Source organism: Marmota monax, unplaced genomic scaffold, assembly GCF_021218885.2.
Source record: "Marmota monax isolate L192 unplaced genomic scaffold, Marmota_monax_Labrador192_F-V1.1 WCK01_AAM20220418_F8-fsc00029, whole genome shotgun sequence".
Classification (NCBI taxonomy): Eukaryota; Metazoa; Chordata; class Mammalia; order Rodentia; family Sciuridae; genus Marmota; species Marmota monax.
Window position 1 is genome coordinate 3,327,084 of NW_026693024.1, and position 18,190 is coordinate 3,345,273.

Genomic DNA, 18,190 nt, shown 5'->3' on the forward strand with positions numbered 1-18,190 from the left:
GAATGTCTTCTCTGATATAATGAGGCTGATTCATAGTGGGGTTTGGAAGGGGAGCATGGGAGGGTTAGAAATTCTAGATAGGGCAATGGGGTGGGAGGGAAATGGAGGGAGCAAGGGGGTAAAAGATGGTGGAATGAGATGGATATCATTACCCTAAGTACATGTATGAAGATACAAATTTTGTGAATATACTTTGTATAAAACAAGAGATGTGAAAAATTATTCTCTATATGTGTAATATGAATTTCAATGCACTCTGCTGTCATATATAACAAATTAGAATTAAAAATAAATAAAAAGTAACAGAATTCAGTGATGTTTGCATTCCATCTAGGATTTCTGTATAAACAGTTTAGTTTTTACAGGTTCCCAGGTGAATGAACAGTCCATAAACCAACCTAAAGGTATAAACAGTTAAACCAAAAGACTTAGAGCCAAGGTATGTGCTAGAACTGCAGACTTTGCAACTCAGATGGAGAAAAACCCAAACATTACTTTCCTTTAAGGCAACACACGAGATTACAAGAAATTGCAATTTGGTGTTTGGCCAAGGACTTGTCAATACCATTGAAAGTGAGACTGAAGCCCAGAGATCCACTAACTACACAAATGTGCTTGGTTATAAAAAGTGTGAGCACCCATTGTCAAGCAACACCTGAGGGGTGGGGCACAATGACCAGGAACCAATAAGCCCTGCTCCCTTGTTTTTGTAGACAGGAAATGGTCCCCTGAGGTTAATTCCATCCCAGGACACCATTACATTAAAGCATGGGTATAAAATAATATTTGCTCAGGAGCTTAGTTTTGTTTTTTTGTTTGTTTTTTTGTACCAGGGATTGAGTTTGGGGGCAATTTACACCTGCACCACATCCTCATCCTTTTTTATGTTTTATTTTGAGACAAGAGCTTGTTAAGTGGCTGAGGCTGGCTTTGAACTTCTGATCCTCTTGCCTCAGCCCCCCAAGCCACTGAGATTACAGGCATGTGCCACTACACCTGGCTGCTTAGCTCTGACAAATTTCCTCTTGGTCTCATCCTCTCCATTCCCATGAGTTTTTGATTTTCATAGTCTGCCCACTATGGTTTGCAACCCTTTGCTAATCTCAATGTAAATCTTTGTTCTAGAGAGCCTCTCTCTGAATTTCTTTCCTTTTTTATTCATGTTGACACCCCCTTTTATAAACTACATGTGACCACATGATTGCATTTGGGAGCCACCTGAATGGTCCATGATATTCTCTCCATCAGAAGATTCTTAATTACAGCTGCAAAGTCTCTTTTGTCATATGAGGGAATTTTCACAGGTTCCAGGGATTAGGACCTAGATGTGTTTGGGGACCTTGTTCTATGGACCAAAGCTATATGAATGGGATGCTATACAAAGTGATGCTTCATGTTCTTGTCACAGTCCCTTATTTAGGTACACCTTCCCACTCCTGTGTACTCTGAAACACTCATTTCCTCCTTGTTCTGGGGGTTTCCACCCACTGCTCAGGGGAATCATGGGGACTGTCTTAGAACTTTGGCATTCTGCTGCTGGGGAAATGAGTTTGGTAAACATCTGTGAACCATGTTAGAACAGACAGGTCCTGTGCCCACAGTGCACCTGGCCTGCTCTACTGCATGTGCAGACTTCCTGTCTGATTGAGCCCTTTCTTTCCTCTTGTCCTCTCACCTGATTCCTTCAGGCTCTTCCTGAAGTTCATGACTTCTCCAAGTGTATTGGAAAGACTCAGTCCATATGCTTCTCAGCTGCAATCAATTCACCCTGGTGAACTTCCTGATCCCTGTTGAAAATGGAAAATTGTGAATAGGGATCACTGAAGTCCTGCTGTGCTATATAACATTTTGTGATTCTGTGATTCCAACTGGCCTGAAGACACCTGCACCCCACTCACTTCTGACTGGTTAACTGTGTTCCTGCCCTTGACCTTGCCAGGGCTGCCAGGGCATTGCCAAATGTGCTTTTGGAAAAGCTCCAGACACCCCTGAGCTCTGAGTGTGTGGAGATGGACATGGGTAGGCACCACTGACAAGAGATGAGGAAGAGTTGTGAGCACATGGGCCAAGTGCCCTTGCCTGTGACAGCATAGGCCCTTAACATGGCCTTTTGGGCTTTATCACATGCATAGGTTCCCTAGATGAATTGAGGATTTAATGGTGTCCTGCTGAGCACACCTGAGTGAGCACCCTCATCTGTTGGGGGAGACGGGTGGGTATTTAATTCAGAGGAGAGAAAGGTCTCATGTGGCTTTACCTCCCAAATTTATTTTAAGGCTTCAGGTTACCCAAAAATGGGGAACTCTCCCATATTATAAAAACACTTGTGTATTTTGTCTTTGTAACTTTGTGAGTAAATTTGTAATTTTTAATGATTTCCAAATTAAATGATACAATAAGCTCTTATAACACACCAAAGAATACAGACATGGAAGCCAAAGTCAATCACCCTTTCTCTTACCCACTCCAGGAAGTGACTGCAGCAATGTGGTGCCTGTGTCCCCCCCCACCCCGACTTTGCCCATGCAAACAAAGAAGTGTGCAGATACAGGTCTTCACACAACAGGATCATAGTATTAAATTTTACTCTTCTTTTTCATTTAATATTAGGACATAAAATAATCTTGAGACCCCAAAAAGACCCTCAGAGTTCTGTGTGTGTCTGTTTGCTTATTGCACCACAGCAGCAGTGGTGTTAATGGGAGGGAAAGTGCAGTTGGCCTGTGAGCCTGTGTTCATGTGATACTGATCTGAAGTCCATCGTTCCAGGCTCGCCATCATGGATCCTCTGTTGGAAGCCACTGGCACCTTTGCCTTAAACCTTCTAAAAACGCTGGGTGAAGACAGTTCAAGAAATGTGTTTCACTCACCCATCAGCATCTCCTTGGCCCTGGCCATGGTCCTCATGGGGGCAAAGGGAACCACCGCAGTCCAGATGGCTCAGGTACCTGGTGTCCTTTGGGAATAATAGTAAATGCTGGTAGTTGTCAATTGAGCTGATTCTCCACACTTCAAATCCCAAAGGGACTGCTGTGGATGGACATCAGAGAGTATCAGAGGGGTGTGGATGGAGAGTTAACAAGAAGCACATGCTACCCCTGCTGAGCACCCCTGTGAGCACATTGCAGTCCCTGAACTGTAGCAATTTCCAAATCCAGCCAGGTGTGTGTGCCAGGCTCCTCTGCCCTCAGGGTGGGAATATTCCTTGATTGGCTCCACCTGGGTTTCCTGGGACTCATTCCTGGTCCCTCACATGTAAGGCCATGGCACCCCCCTGTGCATTCTGGGCTTAGCGCTTGGCAACTCCCGTCCTTTTCCAGAAGAAATGGGTCATGTTTCATGTGTGTTGCTCTCTTAGCCTTCCTCCTGCCAAAAGAGAGTTGGGGTTCAAGGGCCTCTCTTCACTTTGAATTGTCTCACCTTTTAGTTACAAGGTTTTATAACTCCTTTAAAACCATTGTAGGATTTCTGTGTCTCAAGTTGCAGCCTGCTGCACTGGAAAAAGCCACATGCACAAGCCTGTTTGAGACAAGACTGTGTCAGGTTGGAAGTAAGGGTGCTGTGGGGCAGTGTCCATGAGTTGCTAAGAAGCCCCTTTGTCTACAGGTCTATGAGATGCTGCCTTTGTTGTCCATAGGTTTTTACAAAGTGGATCTTGATCTTGCTCCTGAGGCCATGGATTGGAGCTCTACCTTGAGGCCATTTCTTAGGTTGAGAATTAGGTTTTCAACTGGAGAGGGAGCTCCAAGATAAGAAACACCTTTATGTTCTACCCATCAAGACCTGGGTTAGAAATAGTTCCTTGATATTCTGCTTGCAAATACAATAATTCTTTCTTTAGCTCATCTCTCTCTTCCCACACTCTAAGTTAGGCAGCTAAAAGGAAGATACGCACTTCCCAGACATCTTAGACAGCTGTGGGCATTCATTGGGAACGTGTCCTATCTTACCTCTTGCTACAATGCAGACTGTGGTAGTAATTTCATCCCTGTCCCTCCAGCCACTGTCAACTGCCCATGTCCAAAGCCAGCATCAAGTTGTTTATTTTTGTTATGATGGAACACTTCTGCATTGCTGCACATGTTATCTGTTGCTGCAAAACAAACCATCCCCAAACTTAGTGGCTTGAAATAATAATGGTGGATTATTTCTCAGATCCAGTGGCCTCAGAGGCAGTTTGTATGCTCCCTGTGATGACACTTGGGGTCACTCAGGCTACTGTTGCAATACACAGCTGGATTGCAAGGTCCAAGGAGGCTTTCTCTCACATGTGGGGTCTTGGTGATGGGTATTGGCTGGGGCTTTGGTTCTCTTCCCAGCAACTCAGCCTGTGTGGTAGCACATCCTCCAAGGGGATACCTTGGACTTCCTTCCAACATGGCAGCAGGGTGCAAGAGAGTGAACGTGACAGCTACAAAGCTTTTTAAGGTTCAGGCCTGGACAGTATTGCTTGTGCTGAATTCTGTTGGTCAGAGCCTTTACAAAACTAAAGGCAGGGAGAGACTGCACCTTACAATATTCTGGAGCATCCTGTGTTTGCAGAGATGGGAGGTCTGGTGATAACTCTGTCTCCAGTGAGGCTCCAGATACAAAGAGCCTGGGTTGTGGAGAAACATTTCTGCTCAGAACAATACTGACAGGGTACAGAGAAGGATCCTGGGAGGGACACTGGAGAGTGAGCTTTCAAGATACTTTTTGTCTCTAATTGGTTGGTGGTAAGAATCTGCACAGTTCTTAGGCCAAGTTTAGGATAGTTTGCTTGTTCCCTGTAGTCAGGGCCTACTGCAATGGTGTATTTTTGTTTTGCTTCTGATTTCAGGCACTTTCCTTAAATAAAAGCAGCAGCAGTGATGGTGGAGATGTGCACCAGGGCTTCCAGTCCCTTCTCACCGAATTGAACAAGTCGGACACACAGTACTTGCTTAGAACAGCCAACAGGGTCTTTGGAGAAAAGTCTTATGATTTCCTCTCAGTAAGTCATACTCGATACTTTTGATGAAGCAAGGTGGTGGGGAGGAGGGGGACTCGTGGTGCAGCTGAAAGAGCCTGGGCTGTGAATTCACTCAGGTTTCTGGCTACTCATGTATTTGTTCACACCCTTTCATTTAAAAAATCAGAAAACTACTCAAGTCACAGGTGAGTACATTTTTGTGCAGAATGCAATAAAGCCAGCAAAGAGCCACATTAACCTCTTTCCCACAACCTATCATCCCTCCCAGAATAAGAGCTTTCATAGATTTGACAGGCATCCTCCTGCACATGTAGAAATTTTTTTTCTATTAATTTTCTCTGCATTATGCCTTTATCCAATACATGTTGTTTTGAAATATATTTCTATTGTTCTTCCCATCTCAGTGTATGTGGATCTACTTCAGTGTTGTTATCATGATCATCATCATCACCATTATGTGGCACTGGGTTTTGAACCCAGGACCTCAAATATAAAGAAGCATGAGCTCTACCACTGAGTGCATCCCCAGCCTATATCACTATTATGAACCATCATCTGATAATTCTAAGTTGGACACATTGTAACATAGAAAGCTATTTGCTCATGGATGGACTTTAGGTCAGACCCAGTCTGGGCTGTTACAGACAGTGTTATTGACTGTGACTTTGTGCATGTATGTGTGTGTGTGCTGCTCCCAGGTGGATTTGTGGAGGGAGGAAGGATATAGAGCACTGAGATTTTAATATATATTACTCAATGTCTCTCCAAGTGATGTATCTGTTTCTTTCAGGGATATAAGCAGAATGTTGGTTTCCATCTACCATGATCAACACTGCATGTTTGTAGCTTTTGAATCTTGATTCCTTATGAGATTGAATTTAAGCCCTTTGAGCATGGACAAACTGAGTCCATAATTCCAAAATCCAAAATTGGAAAGTGCCAAAATGTAAAATACTTCAGCGCATGTGCATTTTGGGATATTCAACCTGTATATGTTTTCTGCACATTGTTTATTTACATATTCTGTGCACCTTTTTCTATTGATCTGTATTCCCTTTTCTTATTGATTTATAAGAGTTTTTGTATGTATGGGATTTCAATGTTTTCTATGTTTTTTCCCTCATTTTTCAAACCTGTTTTAAATTACATTAATTGTTTTAAAAGAAGTGTTATAAAATGAACATAAACAAGCATGGGTTCAAATATTGGTAACAACTATTATCACAGTATGATTTCTTATAATCTGTTTAACTTATTTAATTAGTCTTAGCTACTTTATAGGTATCATCACCCTCTTTAAGTCTTTTATATGTACAGAAATTCCAACACACTCACATGATTGGCTGATTTAATTTTCTTTCATGTTATTTTTGTGGATATTTTCAGAAAGCTATTGATATTTAAAAATTTATATCAGTATATATAATAAGGAAATTAGAAATATTTGCCATTCATGAATTTAAACTTCCAAAAATTGAATACCAACCATGATGTATAATTACATGTTCCTTGAGTTTGATTTTTCATTGTTTGTATAAGAGTAACTTGAATAGCAGGTAGTTATTTCCTAGGGTGTTTAAAAGTTGTAAAAATCACTCACAAGTGTGTGGCAAGTTATCAATATTTGAGTGGCCAGTTTGCTTTCAGACTATTTTCTTAGATTGAAAGATTTAAAATTTTTCAGAAACAGAACAGTGAAATTGGTAAAGCAAGAACTATGTGAGAATGAAATGGAATGATACAGGAAGTTCTCCTTTTAAGTGCCCACAATATGTTGAGAATTCAGTAACACTGGATAAAGTAGTAATAATGAAAGTAATTCAGCTGGGCCTCAAAGTAACTCTGGGAGCTTCATACAGCCAGTGCTGTCTCATTTCCAGGGCAAACGAAGAGGCAGAGACACTAATTATCCTTTTTAAGGCCACTCAGCTAATAAATCAAAGAACTTGCGTTCCTAACACCTGTGTCTGCGCAATACTGAAGGAGAAATGTGAAATCTTGCCTTATAACGAGAAATCAAATATGGAGCCATAAGTTGTTCAAAAGGAAGATTAGGAAATAATTTCATAGTGCATTGCCAATGTAATGAGTTTTAAGCACACTTATATTCCACAAATTTTCTATTTTAACATGGTAGAATGTATGTGTTCATCAATGTCATTATCATTTCATAGAATATATTAGTAAAACACTTTGAACTTCTTTTTCCTTTCTTTTTTGGTGATTCTGAGGATCAGATCGAACCAAGGGATTTTCCCATGCTGGGCAAATGCTTTACCACTGAGTCAAATCATAACCCTGGTCGTTTTTTTGAGAATTGCTTACTACCCCAAAATGAGATGTTCAGCAGCACTGGTAATCTCTAGACACATGTAATTAATCAAAATAAAATAAAAGAGAATATTCAGTTCTGCAGCTGCACTGACCTGATCTCAGGTGCTCTGTAGTCACCTGTGATACCATTTTTGATGGTGCTCATTTTTCTGTTATCACAGGAAATTGTGGTGGCAGGGTGGTGCAGAATGGCTCATTTTCCTATGTTCTACTTTCTGTGTTCAGTATCCCTTATTCCAGAGTGCAGAGGAGTGCTAGCTCTTGCTGGGTTAACTTTCTCTCCACAGTTATTGCAGTTCAGCTTCCTCCCAGTTACCTCTTGAGGCTCAGCAGCTCGCATAAAGATCCAGCCATTCATGAAATTTATTTGATATTAGGGACATTAAAGATGGCCCAAACTGAGTAGGTTGATTTTATGTTTACTCTACGTATTTATTTGTAAATAACATCTTTAAATCAGCACATTTTTGATTTTCTGCTTTGGTATATGAAAGAAGTACACTTGTTAATTATTTTGGAACCATGCAATTATGTTGCTCTGCCTTAGTCTTTTAAAGATTCCTGCCAGAATTTGTACCAAGCAGAGATGGAAGAGCTTGACTTTCTGAATGCTACAGAGGAGTCCAGAAAACACATAAACACCTGGGTAGCTAAAGAGACAGAAGGTAAAAGCATAGTTTTTATTTGTTGTTTCTGTTGATGGTGGGATTATTCTTGCTTTGTTTGCAGTGCTGGGGATCCAACCCAGGGCCTTGGGCATGCTGAGCAGATGCTCTACCGATGAGCTACAGTCCCAGCCTGTTGTTTTGTTTTTAATAGTATTGACAACAGCCTTATTGTAAGTTCCTTCACAAGATTGTGGAATATAAACAGGAATGATGTTTTTGTTCTCAAAATAATTTCAGACTTTAAAAGTTTGCTTCTGAAATACTGTCAGTGGATGACATTTTCTCTAGCTCTTCCCTGCTCTTCTTAGTGTATCCATGATGTTTCCCCATAGTCAGCACCCCTCTTCTAGAACAATCCACACTGTAATGTCTTTGCTGTTGTTTGTTTTTTCTTTTCACCAGTCGCATAAAGAAAAATTCACCTGACAGGTCTCAGCTGTGTCCTCTCTAGTGTGAGCTCATGCACCCCAGTTTTCATGCATTGCTGCAAGTTGTTTGGTGGTATCCTCATGTACCTGTGGTTTTCAATGTAAACTGTGTGTTTTGTTTTTTCTTTTCAATTTTGGTACCAGGGATTCCAACCAGAGGGACTTAAATACCAAGCCACATCCTCAAATAATTTAATGGGATATTTGTCCTAAATAAATATTTTATTTAGAGACAGGGTCTTGTGAAGATGCTCAGGGCCTCAGTTGCTAAGGCTGGCTTAAAATTTACAATCCTTCTGCCTCAGCCTCCCAAGCCTCTGTGATTACAGGCATGTACCACCATGTCTGGCTAAACCTTGCTTCACATTTGTAAAGAGCATCTTGTAACAGCTCATCTTTTTAAAATCTTAAATATTTTTAGGTGATAATAACAAAATCATATATATTGTACAAAAATAATATTGTTCAATATGCTGGACTAGAAATAATAACAAAACTATACATGATGCTTCAATTCATATATAATGTGTGTAATGTTTGAATCAGGGAGAACATATCTAGCATCTCAAACATTTAAGTTTAAATTTATAATCACTCCTTGTAACAATATTTTTAGTTGTTTAATTTGTAGGCACCAATTATTTCTTTCTATCTCATGTGGTATGAATTCACTTACTAAGATCTACTTTTTCCTTTTATGTTTTATTCAAATGATGGTATGTTTCTTCCTAGAACATGTATTTCAATGCCAGGGATATTGCTTGTTTTGATGACAAGTATCTATTTATATTATTTGGAGAATATGTGATCCTTTATCTCTGTGCTTGACCATTTGAGGAGGTGGGTCCCTCTCTGTATCATCACTGAAACACCCATCAGAAAACTCGCAGCTAACTGGTTCTTTAATCTTCCTTTCAGATAAAATTACAAAGTTGCTGTCTCCAGGTTCATTGGATAAAATCACCAAACTGGTTCTCGAGAATGCCATCTACTTCAAAGGAAACTGGGATACACAGTTTGACAAAGAGCTCACCCAGGAGAGACCATTTAAAGTCAGCAAGGTGAATGCTGCATAGTAACAAAGGAGATTCCCAGACATAGGGCCTGTGTTTGCGGTGGTTTCTAGATCATGAAGGCCACCACATGGAGCCTGTGCCTTTCATGGTGTGGGGTAGCCCTGAAGCAAGGAATCCCCATGCCTTGGGGCCTTTCTCTCATGAGTTTCCTCCTTTTGTATGTCACCAAGGGTTCGGTTCTCTTTGCTCCCCCCTCGCGCCCCGCGCCACTGTCACCTGTCCTACTTTCTCTGGTGTGTTAATCTCCAAGGCAAATCTGATGGTGTAGCTCTCAGGCTAACTTTAGGTCTTTCTTGGCTTCTCAGAACTTTTGAGATAAAGTTCAAACTCCAAATTTGGTGTATGAGGGTCCTCGTAGACCTGGATCCTCCCCATTTGCTTCAGTACCTTCACACTCCTTTCTTAACTGCTGTGTCCCCACTGGAAGCCCCACCTGGTATCTGCCCCTTTATCTAAGCTGTCACTGTGCCCCCTGCTGGTCTGTACAAGACATAGCAGTGGTTGAAGGACTTTTTACTTTTGTTGAAAAACCATCCCAGGGCAGATGGCTGTCATATAAGTGCTTGACCTGTAGGCAGTTGGAAGTTATCAAGGAGTTATGATAGCCAGTGCTCAGGAAATACTGAACCAATCACTGATCTTCAGTCTTCCTTTGTTTGTAAGGATAACACCAGTACATATTTTTGTTTAAAAACAAGCAAAGGGATACATACACAGAATTAGACTCTTGAGTTTAACCACCTTCAGCTTGGAATGTGTGTGCAGATGGCCTGGTGTCTTTCTCTCACAGAATCCATTTTTTAAAAAGTCTCTTTAATTATAGAGTTTTTTTTGTTGATATGCTGCAGAGCAGACAGGGTGGACTAATGTTTTCTTGATCACTGAACATAAGTTAGATCTTCCTCGTCCACTTGGATATGAACCTTCAGTTTTTCAAGACATACATTTTGTGTTGAGATTTATTCTGAAATGAACTGTCTTGTTTTCCCCTAAAATATGATTTTTTTTTCCTCCTTGAAATTCATCTTTAACAAGATGTATGTTAGGGCTTCATTCAACTGTAAGCAACGGAAACCCCAGATCTCTGCAGTTTAGCTCACAGCTCATCTCACCACCCAGGAGGCCCAGAGGAGAGGAGAACCCAGGGCTGATGTGGCACTGGGGTGAGGCTGTTGGGAACCAGCTCTCCCTGCTCTGCCACCTCAGCCTGTGGCCTCTTCCTCGTGCTCACAGGAGGGCTCAGATACTGCCTCCACTGTCCAGGCAGGATGGAGCGGGAAGGACAGATGATGGAGGGCAAAAGGCCTTCTTTGGAGGTTCTGCCATTGTATTCAGAGGGAAACCAGAACTGCTCTCACGTGGGTTCTGCTGGATACAGAGCAGTGAAGAAGTTTACCTTGCTTTCTGCAGTGGAGGGAGAGGGTGGAGCTGCAGCAGGGGCTGACTGTACCAGCCCACAGAGTGTGTGGCAGGGGTGTCTCCAGGGACATGGATTTTGAGTTGATAAGGATTTTCATTTGGATTCCTCATTTCTAAATGAGATTAAGCTTACTAACATAATTATATATTTAGTGAGTCATTAAATTACCAAGATTGGATTCTTTTCTATTATAAGATTGGAGACCGTGGGTCCTGGAGGGGAATGCAGAGAAATTGAATAAGGTGGGGTCAGCACCTTGAGGCCTGTGGGCCAAAGCCGGCCCATATCAAGTTTATCAGATAAAGTTTTGTTGGTGCAAACACATACTTACTTGTTTAAATGTGTCACAACAGTAGAATCCAGTAGGTATGATAGAAAGTCTCTGTAGCACAAACGCAAAATATTTAGTGTCCACCAATTTATGGAAAAAGTGTGCCACTTTCTGGCCAAGGACATGTCTGAGGAGCCAAGGGCAGGAGACTGTTGTGGCTGAGGTCTAGTTCAGGCAAGCTCGACAAGGCGGACACAGAAAGTGACAGCAGATATGTCTTTGGTTTACTGCATTTGATCCAGAATGGTGTGCTGTGCCAGAGAACTAGGGAGCTCCCTCAGCTGTGCCTGTTGCATGGAATTAGAAACAACTTCATTGTAGCTGCTGGTATCAAACTGTGGAGTACTCATGAGTTAAGCAGTATTGTAGGGTAGGATGTGGTCACTGTCTTCTGTCTTTCTCATGGTCTGAGGATGGCCCTTGGCTATTTCTGCTCATCAGTTTGTTTATTCATTTATTCAGCTGATGTTAATTGAGTGCCTACTATGTGCCAGGTATTGACTAGCTGAACATGTCTGCCCCATGAAACTTACATTTTCTTGAGGGAGAAACCAGAATCTTAAATAAGACATTAGTAGTTGTTAGGCAGTGGTAAGTGCTGCAGAGACACAAAGGAAGCAGACAGGAAGCTATGGATGGGTGTATAGTTGCAGGTCAGGTCTATCAAGGAAGCATTCACTGAGAGGGTGATACTTGAGTAAAGACCAGGAAAAGGCAAAGGCTACACTCTCTAGGTTTTAGGGATGAGTTGACAGAGGAGAGATAGAATGACCCTGATTTTCCATAGAGACCCCTGTGAGTGTAGGAACCAGCAGAGGGAGAGTAGTAGGAAGTGAGGAGAGACAAGGATTGGGAGATGAACTGTTGTTGTGATTATAGGATGTACTGAGCACTTCAGATCTTGCTCCTAGGAGAGGGGGTGTCATGGAAGGGTGTGCAGTCAGAGGGGTGTGATCTGACTTATGTTTCACTGGGATCCCTCTGAGGTCATCTCTGTATTCCAGGGATAGGGTTATGGCACTGGAAGAAAGAAAAGCAGATGAGGTTTTGGTTGTATTTCAAAGGTAGAGCCACCATAATTTGCTAAGGAGTGAGATGCAGAGTGTAAGAGAAATTCATGAGCAAGGACACACCATGGCTTTTGACAACTGGATGCATGGTGTCACTGCCCACTGTGATGGGCAGAGGTGTAGGTGGAGCAGGAAGGGGATATAAGAAGCCCACAGTCATGTGTGACATTAGGACTTTCTGTTGGTCTAATTGTGGGTGTTAAGCAGCCAGTATAACACATGAGCTGGAGTCCAGGGGAGAGGTCCCGGCTAGAACTGTAAATTCGTGGATTAAGTTCAAAGTAATAAGAAGAGGTGAAGTCACCAAAAAACATGTTGGATATGAGTCTGGGTACCTTGGTGTTGGGAGGTTTGTAAGTCAGCATTCTCTCAGTGTGCCAAATAATGATATAATCTACTTATAAAGGGACAGATTCATCTGAGCTCAAAGTTTAAGTTTCCCATCCATGATGAGGCAGACCCTTTGCTCTTAGGCATGGGGGTGGTGGATGGAAGAGTTGGGAGCAGTTGATCAAGCAAAACTGGTCACCTCAGTCAGGAAATGAAGGATAGAGGAAGGGCTTGGGTCTCAGAGTCCCCTCCAAGGACTTGCCCTAATGACCTAACTTCTACTAGGCCCTGCCTTTTAAAGGTTCCACCGCCTCCCAATAGCTCTACACTGTAGCTAAAACCTTTAACACACTGGCCTCTGGGGACACATGGTGTCTAACCATAAGAGGGGTTTAGGAGGAACCTCATGGCCTGTTCTAGAAGCTGGGTCAAGAGTGTTCCGGGGGCCCACAGGGGCTAACCTCTGTGGTATAGTCCACTGTGTCAGCTGGGTCATGTTTCTACTTAACAGTTGTCCATTTCCTTACAGAATGAGGAGAAGCCTGTGCAAATGATGTTTAAGGAGTCTACTTTTAAAATGACCTATATACGGGAAATATGCACCAAGATTCTGGTCCTTCCCTACGTCAGCAAGGAGCTGAATATGATCATCATGCTGCCCGATGAGCACATTGACTTGAAAACGGTAAGGAGCACTAAGCCATAACGAGGCCGTGATGGCAGGGGAAGGGCATTGGGTTTCTGGTGTAGCTGCTGTCCCCTGTTCCCAGTTAGCTTTTTATTTTTTTAAATTTAATTTAATTGTTTTGTTTGTGTCTATGTTGGGAGTGGAACAAGGATCCTGCAGATGTTAGGCAAGCTCTCCTGCTGAGCTGTCCCTCGGTTACCTCGATTACCCATAGCACCACCTCTGGCCAAGGCGAGGCTCCCACTCACAATGTGGAACATCTGTATAACCACATATGGCCCTGTGTGACAGCACTTGCTAGGTCTTGACCCGTTCAACTCTCTTCTAGGTGGAGAAGGAACTTACTTATGAGAAATACATAGAGTGGACCAGCCCAGACAAGATGTACAAAAAGCAGGTGGAGGTTTTCCTCCCTCGGTTTAAACTACAGGAAAATTATGATTTGGAGGAAGTCCTTCGCAACCTGGGCATGACTGATGCCTTCGATGAGGCCAGGGCAGACTTTTCTGGAATGTCATCCAGAAGAGACCTGCAAGTGTCCAAGGTCGTGCACAAGTCCTTTGTGGAGGTCAATGAGGAGGGCACTGAAGCTGCAGCCGCCACAGCCTGTAGGATAGTGCTACTGTGCAGACCTCCATGCTTCTGTGCAGAGCACCCCTTCCTCTTCTTCATCCAGCACAGCAGGACCAGAGGGATTCTGTTCTGCGGCCAAGTTTCTTCTCCGTGAGGAAACAGTCATCCCTGGGCACAGTCCTCTGCTTTCACCCTCTGACCCACTTTTCTTCTGACACTCCACCATGTGCCTGTGACACGAGTGACCTTATCAGTGTAGTGTAACAATTCAGAAATAAAGGGCCCATTTTGGAGACCCATGTTCACTACTGTTTGCATGTGAGATGTTTTTCCAGGATCTGAAATTGCCCCTCTCTGTGGGTCTGTGGTCATGTTGGCTGCTGGGTTCATTCATCCGTGCCGGGGATATGCTGTCACCCACCCTGTTGCAGCTGGGAAGGACCCCGTGGCTTCACTGTGGGCAGATAACTGCCATCACCATTGGCCCTTCTCCAGGTATAAGAAGATAAGTGGTGCCTCTCTCTTCTCCACTGTGGCATGAAAATATCATCCCATTTTTAGTGAGAGTCTAGAGTAGAATGCAGAGCTGTGAGGAGGGGTGAGGGGTGAGGGGTGAGGGCTCATTTCAGGAACCTCCTGTGGGGAGCTCAAAAATCCCCAAATTCTGTGTGCTCTCTAGAAGACTCCATGGAGGTGGGAGAGCGGGTAACTTGGGCCAGTGAGAAATCAGTCCCTTTTCCAAGTGCATCTCTACTTTCCTGTGTTGTGATGGAGAATGGGTATATTCACACACACACTGCCCACTGCCTTGTAAAGTTAAATTGCTCCCAGGGGTCAGAGGTATACCTAACCATTCACAGTAAGGTGGTTTACAACAACTGTGCGGTTACATACCAGGTGGATTTCTTCATGGCAAATATTATTACAAAAAACAAGTGGCTAAGTTTTCTGCAGCCAGTTGTGTTACTTGCTGGCAATGCAGTTGTAGCATTCAGCAGAGAAACTGATGGGCTAGGTTCTGTTTTTCAAGGCATGATGGGGAGGACCTCCACTGTTGCCCTCTGACTTCACTGCTGCTAGTCTCGTGCTCATTCTGCACCTGGTCCCTGTGATGCCCAAGCTGTGGTGACAGAATGGAATTGTTGAGCATCATGGAACATAGAAATTAGGATTGAGGTGAGGAAAGGAAGTTGGGTGGGAAGCAAGGGCTTGCTGGTTTCACACTCATCTGTTGTCTTAGTTTGTTTTCTGTTGCTATAATGAAAGCCTGAGACTGGAAACTGGAATTTTTTAAAAAGCGGATTTTTAGCTCACATTTCTGGAGGCCCAGAGCAGGGTGCTGGCTTCTGCTTGGCTCTGGCGAGGGACTCATGGTGACTCAGAACATAGCATTGGGAGCATATGCATAAGTGCCAAGTGGAGGGGGGAGGTGCCAGATTCCCAAATAACAGCCCATTCTCACAGGAACTAACCCAGTTGCCTGAGACCTGTGTTAATCTTTTTCAAGGGTGGTGCCCTCATGAACTGGTTGCCTCCCTCGAGGCCCCACCTCTTAAAGCTTCCCTCCATCTCAACATCTCCACACTGAGGACCACGCCTCCATTACAGGAACCTTTGTGGGGAAAATCACATCAAACAATATCATCCTTCTCCCTCCTCTGTATGACACTCTGGGTATTTTCTGAAGAAATAAGGGCACTTGGAACAAGGATTTCAGGGGAAGAGTGTGATCAGTTTATATGATGATTTTTGAGAACTTGGGGAGACAAAACATGAGACACTGACAAACTCCTGGTACAATAAACTGTCACCCTTTGTAGCACAGCATATTTTTCTCTACTCTTGTGTGCTTTTGACCCAGAACTATCATCAAGACTGATGAAAACAGAAGCTGACTATTTGCATAAGATGGAGTTATTACTAGGGGAATAACTGAAGCAAACCCTCTAGCTTTGCCTGTTCCTAATCAACTTAAAAATCACTAATTTTGGAGGTCACACAGCTGGGTGGATACGTTATTGGTTTCCTAGTAGCTTTACTGTAGATGACACCTCTGATGTGGGCTATAATGATAAAGGTGGCCTAGGTTACTTTTTAGGGACCTGAGGGCCACTTCTGTTGAAAACACTGACGTCATTGGGCCTGCAGTAGGTGTCTGATAGGTGACTGGGATGGAATGCAAAGGCTGGTTATCTCTGTCTTCATGCTAATCTCTGCCCCCTTTGCTGCCTTAGCACTTGGGTCAGTTCCACTCAGCTCTGCTTGTGGACACACTGATTGGTGGGGGGAGCTGCTCTGTGTTTTCTTCTACTCTGCCACCCTGATGCTTTTCCACCAGCTGCAGCAGCACAAGCATCCAAGGTCCTTCCTAAGACCCAGATCAAGCCACGAGGCCAGGACATTTGCACAGGATGATGGTGGCAGCTTCAAGAGTAGCTCAGCCAATCCTGGGACAACTCTACTGGTACTACCTGGTGTCTGAGTCTCATTTAAAACTTAGTTTCAGGAACTATGCCCTGAGCCAGTGGTAAACTACCAGACCCTAGCCCACCCCAGAATATCAATTAAAACCTTCCATCTTCCTTTGTTAGGGAAGCTGTCTGGTTCCTCCATCATGCTGTTTCCCTTCAGTGGAAGTCCTACTTATTCCCCAATTAAAGCCCTCCCTGCATGTGCTCCCAAACCTTGGCTCAGTTTTGTTTCCACCATTTCTGAATCAAAAGTTCCCTTTTCTGTTATATGGGGGCAGGCTCTTCAGGAAAGAACATGAGAGGAGGTGTGAGGAAGGTAGGGTGCTGTGGTCTGAGCTGAAGGGTGAATCTGATGGAGCAAGAGGTTAAGGCAAGCAGTCTGAATGCCAGAACAGCATTTGTAACTGCTTGTGTGCTTAGCCTCCTTCCCACCGTCTACATGGCAGACTTTTGGTATGAATGTTGAGGTCCAGTTCAAGAAAATCAAGTGATTTGAATCAAGCATTTGGGAAGACTTTATTAGTGATGAGGCAGATGAAAGGACTTCTAGTGATGCACATTTTGCAAGGTACCTGTCCCTTACTCTGTTCCCATCAAAGCAGGAAAGCTCATCCACAAAATATTGAATGCAAACCCCAAGAAGTGGCTCATGGTCAAGCAAATCTTACAGCACCCATGGCTGAGGCAGGGTGAACCATATGTACCCCATCATTGTAGAGAGATACTCCCCAAACACAAACATCTAGATCCCACCACAATCATGACCATCCTGTTTGACATGGGCTTTGATACATACAAAACCTGATGTCTCTGTCTAAGAGAAAATTCTAAGTGGCCATGGCCACCTACCTGATCCTCCAGCCTCAGAAAAGGCAGGGGGGAGGGTGCACATTCCAGGGGAAGCCTGTGCCTCCCAGGGTCATGCCTCATCCATGCCCTGAGGATCTCTCCAATGGCCCTGTCCTCCCCAAGAAGAGCACCAGTGAGCCTGCCCTGTGCAACTGCCCCTTGCCCCCTGACACTCAGCTGCCTGAGGAGGCCCAAGAGCTAGGCCAGAAGGGCATCAGAAGTGGCAGCCTGCCTGCCATTCCTCTCTGCTTCCTGCCTGACATTTTTCTCCACTTCCTGCCTGCAGGGCCCTCACTCCCAGGAGAGCCTCCCAGTCTGAGTCTGGGTCCTAGATGTCCAATCCCTGGACGATGTTTGCCAGGACAGGCAGCAGCCACTCCTCCCAAGATACACCCACAGGCCCAGGCCATGACCACAGAAATGCCTGGAAGCGGGTGAGGAGGAGGACTACTACCTGTGCCCAAAACCTCTGCTGCTGCAGACCATGTCAGCAATCAAGTGGCTCCAAAGACAGAGAGAAGAAATGTGCCACATCCATAAACAGCGAGGCTCCAAGGAGTGCAGAGCTCAGCCAGGAGACGCCAGCACAGGGCCTGAGTCTCCTCTGCCTCCACCTGTGGAAGACGTCAGACTGTTCTGCCTGAGACACTTTGCCCTGCCCTGCTCGGCCCTTCTTCCTTTTCCCCATTCTTCTGAGATGTTTCTGAATAAATTTGTTTCAGACCAACTGTATCATAAAATTCTTGTTCCAAAGATTAAAATACTGGCTGATTTAAAGAAAGGTGGGGCCTCAGGATGAGGACAGGGGCCCACCTCCATCCTCTGGAGCACTGGCCTCCCTCTGCAGTGTAGAGAGACTCACATGCCTGAGCCAGTGCAGATGGAACTCACTTGCCTTGAGCCAGTGTAGAGCATTCACTTGCTTTGACTTAGGGCAGACAGGCCCACTCCCCCTGACCTGGGTGGATGGACTCTCCCCTTGAGTCAGTGTAGTCATGACT

At 44.0% G+C, this 18,190-nt stretch overlaps 1 protein-coding gene across 2 annotated transcripts in view; it reads left to right on the forward strand.

Moving 5' to 3' along the window:
• The window catches only part of LOC124098668 (serpin B6-like), a 30,209-nt gene extending 12,293 nt beyond the window's left edge, over positions 1-17,916 (forward strand). The window contains exons 1-9 of one of the 2 annotated variants that reach the window (XR_009227615.1): positions 2,321-2,944; positions 4,820-4,972; positions 7,833-7,950; positions 9,300-9,442; positions 13,138-13,293; positions 14,205-14,364; positions 14,900-15,045; positions 16,208-16,333; positions 17,476-17,916. Coding sequence is in view for 1 of the 2 variants with exons in the window: in XM_046453581.2 (XP_046309537.1) it covers positions 2,780-2,944; positions 4,820-4,972; positions 7,833-7,950; positions 9,300-9,442; positions 13,138-13,293; positions 13,625-14,023 (1,134 nt within the window). In the remaining variant the exon portion in view is untranslated. Of the gene's footprint in view, positions 1-2,320; positions 2,945-4,819; positions 4,973-7,832; positions 7,951-9,299; positions 9,443-13,137; positions 13,294-13,624; positions 14,175-14,204; positions 14,365-14,899; positions 15,046-16,207; positions 16,334-17,475 lie in introns of those variants that run through there. The other variant, XM_046453581.2, reaches the window with a different exon arrangement.
• Positions 17,917-18,190: the final 274 nt, after the last annotated feature.